This window comes from Balearica regulorum, chromosome Z, assembly GCF_011004875.1.
Source record: "Balearica regulorum gibbericeps isolate bBalReg1 chromosome Z, bBalReg1.pri, whole genome shotgun sequence".
Classification (NCBI taxonomy): domain Eukaryota; kingdom Metazoa; phylum Chordata; class Aves; order Gruiformes; family Gruidae; genus Balearica; species Balearica regulorum.
In genome coordinates this window covers 48,003,670-48,012,627 of record NC_046220.1, presented here as the reverse complement: position 1 = coordinate 48,012,627, position 8,958 = coordinate 48,003,670, and the positions used below count along the sequence as shown (strand labels likewise).

At 46.6% G+C, this 8,958-nt stretch overlaps 1 protein-coding gene across 1 annotated transcript in view; it reads left to right on the top strand.

Moving 5' to 3' along the window:
- The first annotated feature begins 350 nt into the window (after window positions 1-350).
- TRPM6 (transient receptor potential cation channel subfamily M member 6) overlaps window positions 351-8,958 on the top strand; it is an 88,873-nt gene continuing 80,265 nt past the window's right edge. The window contains exon 1 of the mRNA XM_075739251.1: window positions 351-533. Within this exon, the coding sequence (XP_075595366.1) occupies window positions 351-533 (183 nt within the window). The remainder of the gene's footprint in view (window positions 534-8,958) is intronic.

Sequence of the window (8,958 nt, the reverse complement as noted above, 5' to 3'; positions counted from 1 at the left end):
TCGACGTGATGAAGAACTTGGCAGGCTCGGAGCAAAGCGCCCCTGGGCCCGGGGGGAGCCTGTCCACGGGGGGCTGGGGAGCGGGCGCTCGGCCCGGCTTTCGGGGCTCCCCGGGAGAGCGCCAGCGAAGGCAGAGCCGGCACTCGGCTGTCCCGCGTAGGAAAACCTCGCCGGCTGCCTTACGGCTGCGTGCGCCTTCTAATATTGGGGGACCCCCCCCCCCCCCAAACAACCAATCAAATAAAGACATAAAAAGCCGGGGGTAAAGGACGGCGCCCCGAGAGCCGCCGCGCCCCGCGAAGGCGCCGCCCGCCCGCCCCGCCGCCGGGGGACAAGGATCGCCGGCGGGCATGGCGGCGTGGCGGGACCTGCTCTTCTCGCAGCTGGGCTCCGTCTGCCGCGGCGGCCGGGACTGGATGGGGGGCGGCTGGCAGCGCCCGCCCCGCGAACGCTGCGCGGCGGCGGAAGACCGAGGACCGCGGCCCCCCCCGCGCCGACCCCGCCGGGGCGGCCGCGAACCCGCCGTCCCGCAGGTGAGGGCGGTGCAGGCGGGGACGGGACGCGGGCGGTGGCGTGGCCGGGGGTCTCGCCGCTCTCCGGCCAGGGACGGGCTGCGAGATGCCCCGCAGAGGTCGGCTGCCGGAGGAGCAGAGTTTGTCAGGGCTGATCCTCCTCGTCCTCATCGGGGCCAAAGTCCCCTCGGCCTGAGACGGAGGGGCATCTCCGTACGGAGCGGGTGACGGGGCGGCCTGCTCACCGGGGCACGGCCTGCTCACCGGGGCACGGCATCCAGCTAACGCTCTTCTTTTTCCAGTGCTGTACTTTGCACTCGCCATGTCATGAGTGGCACTTGAGCACATCGGTAAATGGCATCAGACTTCATCTGAAAGCCCAGGCGACTTGGGGAGAGAACAGATCAGTTGGACTGATGGCAAAGAGAAAACCTCAGGCTACAGGGTGCTGTTTTGGCAAGGATTTAATGTTCCGGTTTCAGTACTGATCACCCCCCTGTGCTTCTGCAGGTGTGAACTCGAGTGATTTCATACGCACACATCTGCTTGTATTCTAGTAGCCACGAAAGACTTCCAGCAAAAAAGGATTGCCCACGCTATGAGCAAGGCATCGCATGGTGATTTTGTGGTAGTGCTGTTTGAATGCCATGAGGTTTGCAATGGTTAGATGTAACATGTAAGAAAAATGCCTCTGGCTCTAGTAAATTTCCATTTATTTTTACCATGATGCTGACTGAAGTTTGGGTTTGGGTTGGGTTTTTTTTTGGGGGTGTGGTGTGGGTTTTTTATTACTTTAAAGATGAAACGTGTCATCTGGGGTTTTAAGAACAGAGCTCTGCTACTTACATATAAAATTGTGAGACTGGGTGATATTTCACACAGATCATGCTATAGCAACATATATAATGCATCCATTTCTGATAGACCTGCTGATATAAGAAATATGTTTACAGTAGAATACTCTTTGTGTTTCTGTTTATGAATATTTTATTTTATTTTAAATATTTTATTTTATTTTATTTCAAAATATGCAGTATCTGCTTGTACACTAGGAAGAAACAAGCTAGAGTCTTAAGTTGTGAACACCTGAAGTTTCACCACAAACTCCTTTTCTTGATACCTAAACGGAGTGGCCAGTTTTTAGAGATTTAGTGTATTTTGGACCTCCTGGGGGAATTGCAGTGTTACGTATACGAATAAACTCATCCTGGCATGAGGCTAAAATGAGTTTAAGGAAGCATCATCATTGGTTTTCTAAAGAAAAAAATATGCTCTGAAGTCATGAAATAAGTTTACAGACTTTTCTTTTATAAGTTTGCATTGTACTATTACAACCTTATTAAAAGTAGTAACAGGCTTATATAGTATTATTAAAAAACATGATAAGCAGCAAATAGGTTAGGTTATGTTTGAACCTAAGTTTCCTTAATCGTTTTGTGGTTTGATAAGGGACAAATGATGAACCTTTCTTGGCTGTTACAAGGTCAGGGGCGCAGAAATTACCCAATATTGAACGTGCTGAGATATGTTGTCCCTGGAAGTAACCAGTATCAGGAAGAAAACACAAGAATTGTACAGAACCATACCAGAGAGACATTTCTCTCTGAGCTCCACCTGCAGTTTATTTTTTTTAAATGTTGTAGGGACAGAGAGCAGATAAGATAATTGTTACCTCCTCCCTCCCCTCCTCCCCCCCCCCATTTGTGACCACCTATGTGGAAGGCAAAAAGTCATGTGGTAGTTTTAAAAGAGCAGAAGGTTCGTGAGTTTAAAATTTCTATAGCTTGTAAAGGAAAATGAGCAACAAACGTTGCTGGCACGTAAGAGCATAGGTCCCTGTGGGACCAGTGAAACCTTGTGTACACTGTGGCCACTTTGTGGAGAACCTCAGGGGCCAGGCAGTTGCAGCACGTCAGTCCTTGTCGTCCCAAGGAGTTCTTGTTTGCCCCTGCATAACCACAGTGGCAGCTGCCCAGAATAATAGAAAACATATTTTAATGGTCATGGGTCCAGAATTGTCCTCGATTTATAGTATTGTTTTTAAAGCGGGATTGCAGTACAGGATAGCATGTCAGGGGAAGGCTGCAGCAGTAAGAAGACAAGGTCAATCCCTTCACGTTGCTAACAGCACAACTCTGAACACAACTGGTATTACAGATAGGATGGCCAGACCATGCTGGACTGCTGTATCCCATCTACAGCGTCTGTCAGTGTGGATCTGTTCAGGTTACATCGGCCGAAGCCAAACAAAACCTTCCTAGGAGGAAAATCTGTGCGAACTGTGTGCAATACTCTTCCTACTTTTTTTCCTAAATAAGTCAGTCCTTCATTCTGCCTTTTCATGGCTCAGTTAATCTTAAATTTATTTTTCACTCAGTACCACGTCAGCTGAAGAGGTGGGTCCCCCCACATGTGTCCCCCAGCAAGCCAGTCTATAGGCTTATGGGTGCTATCTGGGGAGGTGGTAAGTCCAAGCCAGGGAATCCAGTTATTTGAGAATTGCACTAATGAGTTTGAGACACATCAGGCAGTTCACAGCACAACGGGAAGCTCACGTCACCATGATTTAGCAAGTTTTGATCATCCCTTGGTGGTGTTTTCAGACTGGTTCTGTCAACTCTTGTGTAAAGCTTCCCTGATTCTTGTAATACATAAACTTATTTCTGTGTAACATGCATAGTAGGTGAACCCTTGCGATACACTGTATATGCTTTGACTTACCAGTTCTTAGGCTTTACATTCTAATCTTTAATATTTTACCTCCGTTTTTGAAAGCTGGTTGCATCTTCTCCTGCCAGTCCTGAAAGAAAAGAGGCCCCTTTGAGGGGCCATAGCTCTAAGTAAAATGCTTAAGCCTCTTTGATTTGGAAACAGTGACAAGATGTCACACCAGGCAGGATTTATTAAGCACTTGTCTTCATCCTTTCCTTGGGGCTGGTGCTGCTTTGTGTCTTGGCCGTAGTGCAGTTGCTGGTGTGCACTGTTCTGAGTTGTCCAGTTCCCCCAGTCCATCATACGGGAACAGAAGGAGGCATCTAAAACGAGTTTCTGGGGTTTCTTGCTGTTCTTTTCACCAGGACAGAAGTTGGGCGCTGTCATTCTGCACATTAATAAATGCAAGTCAGAAAAAGGGGTTTTTAAACTGCATTGGTGCTGTGACATCTGGTCATTACTGTTTCCAAATCAAATGCTCTTGAGTTGCTGATGAAATGGATGCTTCTGATTTTTCCTGATGATTAAGTCTCAGTGATGAGAATTGAGTTCAGCCCTCTTCAGCGTTGTCAGCAATGATGTAACTGCACAGGGACTGTGATGGGACAGGTGCTCACCTCCCAGCCTTTGGTAGTTTCGGGGGTAATGGTCTGGAACTTTGTAAACAGCTGTGGCTGTGCCTTGGTGCCAGCCTCATGGTTTCAAAAAATAACATGTTTTCATTATAAAAGTGGTTTCCTAGCTGCCAGGTAGTGCTAGGGATTACACAGAGGTGGTGAGGGACTGGGACCTATCTGTAAAGGGCTGGTAGCCCGTTGTGACTGCATCATCAGTCGGGTTAGGCTGCATTGCTGAGGTCAGAGTGCGGATATAAATTTTTTACCAGCCTGGTGGGGTGGGACCATCCCAGGTTTGATCACAGTCCTACTGCTATAAACTATTGCATTTGTTTACATTATACTGGCACAATTTAACCCCCAAAGAGGGGTAGAGGAGCTTCTACCAGTACCTCCCAAGTGCTTATGAAATTCATCCGTCCCTCCGCCCACCAGCTCACCAGCATTTTGGAAAGGCTGGGTGCGGTGCCGTGCAACCTCAGCTGTCTTGGCGAGGTCGCCCTGTCCCTGCTCCTTGCCGCGCCCTCCTTGCCCCTGCTCCGGCCCTTCCCTCACCCCTTGCGTCAGCGCAGCTCACGGGACCGTCCGAACGCAGATGCAGCCAGGCCGCTCGGTGAGCAGGGAGTGCGCCTGGGAGGACGGGTGGGCTTTGGGGCTGCCAGCCGCGGGAGAGGACTTGTCAGCAGGATGGAGCAGAGACTTTTTAGGTTGCAGGGGAATGTGCCTGGGAGCGCAGCCTGGCTCGGTGCTGGGACGGCAATGGCGATGGCTGCCAGGGTGTCCTGTGCAGGCTGGCACACACAGCAACCACAGCGGCTCCTCGCTGTCTGGCCCCGGGGAAACACAAGCCTTTTGGGGGTCCTTTTGGCTGCTGTTGCAACTCCCAGTGCAACAAACCAGGTGATAAGGCTGGTGTCCTGGAATGTGGCTTGGCACTTGAGGCTGAAGGCGCAGAAAGACCTGGTGGAGAGCCTGAGGGTGCGTTCAGATGGCCTCTGTGGCAAAGGGGCAGCAGGATGTTTCCATCCCCGCAGTCCCCAGTGGCTGCTCCCAGGCCCCATCTGGATCTTCCTCCAGCTGGGTTGAGGTGACTGTGGATCTGTGGTGTTCAGTGCGTTAATGGTGTGACTTAAATTTAAAAGCAAGACAGGACCACAAAGGAAAGGTTTTTTTTTTTTGCAAGGTGTTGGGGTGGGCAGAGCCGAGGAGAGAGATGAGCCATGGCTGGGTGGGAAATGCAGATGTGGGACCATACCTTCAGCTTCCTCAGAAATCACCCAAGCTGTGCTCCCTCTCTCTTTGGAAAATGGAATTTCCGTCCTATGAGTCTGCCTGTCTTGCAGTGTGTGTGAGAGCTGCTGTACGCAGCTGTGAAGCCCACAAAGACTTTATTACTGTGTGAGACAAGCAATGGAGCAAAAAGAGCAATGCTGACAGGAGTGACAGCGAATGGTCATGTGGCTCCAGAGGTGAGCTGTGTGGTTGCTCACATCCTTTAAACTTCATAGTATGACAGTTTAATACACATTGCTTTCAAGCTGTGACTTACTAGGGCCCTTCATGTTTCCTCCAGCTGAATTTTGCAAACTGCATTTGTTTTCCACTTCAGATACTTCAGATATACCCTGTCTTCAGAGGGTCACCTCTCTAGTCTGTATTAATCCCTGTGTTGTGAAAATATAAAACAAACAAAAGAAAGCTCTGAAATTTACCAGCAGGTAATTTTCTTCTCTTCCTCCTCCTGGTTTAAACCAGGAAGAGCTTTGTGCTGTGTAATTTTGAATACTTTGATGGAGGAATGCGTTTTTAACAGCAGTGGGTGGTTGACCTCTGTGATCGCTCAGTGCCAGGTAGGTGAGACCCAGTTTCAAAAATAGCAAGTTGATTAGCTCTTTGCTAACATCAAGTGCTGAACAAAGAAGCAGTGCTGGCTTCTACTGATCCCCAAGTGGAAATGTGAGCAAGACTTTGTATTGACATCATTGTATTGACCCTTTGAATAGTACACCTGAAGCATTATTTTGTTATGGCTGACTGGATTTTCACTTCTTTAAAATGACTTGCAACAAGATCATTTCAAAGGGGACATGTAAGTTGCCTTAAATTTGTAAGATTTTCTCATTATATTGCATTAGTTAACAAAAGAAGACCAAATGCTTGATTTTCTTTGGGATATGAATGCTACTACTGACTTCCAAAATACTGAACCGTATCCTGAGCTGCATCAAAAGAAGTGTGGCCAGCAGGTCAAGGGAGGTGATTCTGCCCCTTTGCTCGTGTGAGACCCCATCTGGGGTACTGTGTTCATCCAGCTCTGGGCCCCCCAACATAAGAAGGAGATGCAGCTGTTGGAGCGAGTCCAGAGGAGGGCCACGAAGCTGATCAGAGGGCTGGAGCACCTCTCCTATGAGGACAGGCTGAGAGAGTTGGGATTGTTCAGCCTGCAGAAGAGAAGGCTCCGCGGAGATCTAATTGTGGCTTACCAGCACCTGAAGGGACCTACAGGAAAGATGGCGAGGGACTGTTTAGAAGGGCATGGAGTGATAGGAGAAGGGGTAGTGGGTCTAAGCTAAAAGAAGATAGATTAGATATAAGGAAGAAATTCTTCACTGTGAGGGTGGTGAGACACTGGAACAGGTTGCCCAGAGAAGCTGTGGATGCCCCATCCCTGGAAGTGTTCAAGGCCAGGTTGGATGGGGCTTTGGGCAACGTGGTTTAGTGGAGGGTGTCCTTGCCCATGGCAGGGGGGGTTGGAACTAGATGATCTTTGAGGTCCCTTCCAACCCAAACCATTCTATGATGCTGTGATTCTATTATTGTCGGTGAGAACGGCAGGAGTGTTCATCAAGGAAACCATGTAACTTTTGTCTCTGAGACACAGTAAAATAAGACCGTTCTTATATTTAAGGATTTATAACAATTTTCAAATGTAGTTTGGATTAATTTGTCATTTCTGGCTCTGTTGCTGGTGCCTGCTCATTTGCCACAAGTTTTGTGTGTCTTTTGTAATTTATTCTACAATTTGGACTGTTTTCCATCAATAAAAATCTTTAGAAGATGTCTTTCTGTATCTTTATGTATGACTAGCTTGTTCAATAATCCACATTTTATGATGATCATTCAATTGGCTTTATAAGAGGAGATGATATACAGTATTATATTGTATTTTAATGTTGGCAATGTAAGACAAACGTCAGTTTTTAGCAAGCTAGCTGCCATGAGCTTTAAGCCCAGATTTTTAAATTGCCTGTATGTGCCACAGTTATGAAACAGCCAGATCCAAACTTTCTCAACAATCACTGTGCTTCTAGAGCAGTTTTGGAGTGGGTCTATTTTAGGTAGAAGGCCATATTATGTTTCATGTCACAGAGACATTTTGTCATTTCCAGTTGGGGAATGGATCTGGAAACCTGTTGTTAAGTAATTTGCAGATGTCTAATGCCAATATAGGATTTTTAGCAATTTTTTTGGGACCCTGTTTCAAGGATAAGGCTGAGGAAAATAAATTGTGATTTGAGATTTCTTGTGTCTAGCTCATTTGCAAAAGCTGTGGGCAGAAATGTTAAGGTGAGGATCTCTGTGGCCTTCCCTCTCTAGCCCAGTGCCATGGGCTGTGCAGGGTGGCAGGAGATTCTGCTCGAAACCCCCAGCTGCAAACCAGGGGTCCCTCCATGAGCACCTGCACCCTGAGCTGGGTGTGCTCTTGGGGCAGTGCTGTTTGATGTGTTTTTCTAAAACATTACATGTTCAGGGATACCAGAAGGGCTTAACTGATTAGTTAATAAATTTGAAAGGTAAAAAGTTAAAAAATAATTAAAGGTCTAGTCTTTCAGACTGGGCTAAGCTTTCCATCAGTTGGCTACTTTGGTGTTCCAGGGGTTCAGCCAGAGCTTCTTTGTCAAGGTGAGCATTTTGTATTTAGTATTTCCTGAGTTTTGTTGTCCTGACACCACTGCTATTTGTGTTTAGATATATTCTTCTAATTGTGTTGCATGGTCTACTCTGAGATCAGAAGCGACATGTTGGAGAGCCTATTAAAGTCAGAGGGCTTTTAAGTTTGGGGTCAAAATACTGGAAACATTTTAATGAGCCTTTGATGTAAGGCCCCAGTCCAGAGAAGCACTTAGGCATACATACTTAGCTTTTAAGTGCAGTTGATTAAATGTGAAAGAAAATGCCACAGCACGCTGTTGGTTGAAGACTGAATTTATATATTTCTGAGAAGCTGACACACTCCATTTGTGCTAACCTAAAACCTCTCTTCAGTATGATGGAAGATTTTTAACAAGTTATGATGGAAGATTTTTAACAAGTTATATTATCCCTCTCTGACTTGGATCTGCATTTACCCTACTAGCACAGGTGACTTCTGTTAGTGTAGGCAGTGTATCTGTGAAGATCTGAGAATATGTTTACAGTGTTTGAGTTAAGTACTAGGAAATAACCACATAAATTCTGCTGTGACCTGAAATTACATGTTACCTTTAAAAGGGAAAAATAGAGAAACTTGCCAGTGCTATTGAATCTGCAGTCTGCCTGCAATGGCAGTTTGGGATTAACTGATAGTTGTCTTATAAGTGGGCACGATGAACTGCTGAACAACAGTGGAAGCATTCAAATGAAATTATTTGCACAATATTTTTGTCTTTTTGAAATGCAGTGATGAAAATTTTCTTGCAAATTCAATTACTTATACTGCAGTATTTCCACAGATGTGCTGAGTCCTGAACACTTGGGTAAATGAGTAGGTAAGAAAGATTGGTAAAGCAAAAGATGCTAGTTAGTAACAGAGGTACTGTAGCGATGGAGGTGAGGGGAACCGCAGCATGTCTGTGTTACAAACCCAGGCTGTTGTCCTCTTAACAAGGTAGCCTGAACACAAGAAAATTCTAGAAGACTTGAGAGTTTGTTGAAAACTTCATATTGGGTTCATGTTTTATTGCACATGACCTCGGAGTTTTACAATGCACTTCTGCCCTACATGGATCCAAAGCAGTGTTCTTTGTTACAGTTGTTATATTACTTCATACCACAAGCACGCATGTAATGGATGCTGAACCAGAAAGTTCCTGCCCTGAAAAGCTTATGCAAGACAGCCTGTTAAGTTGGAAATCTCT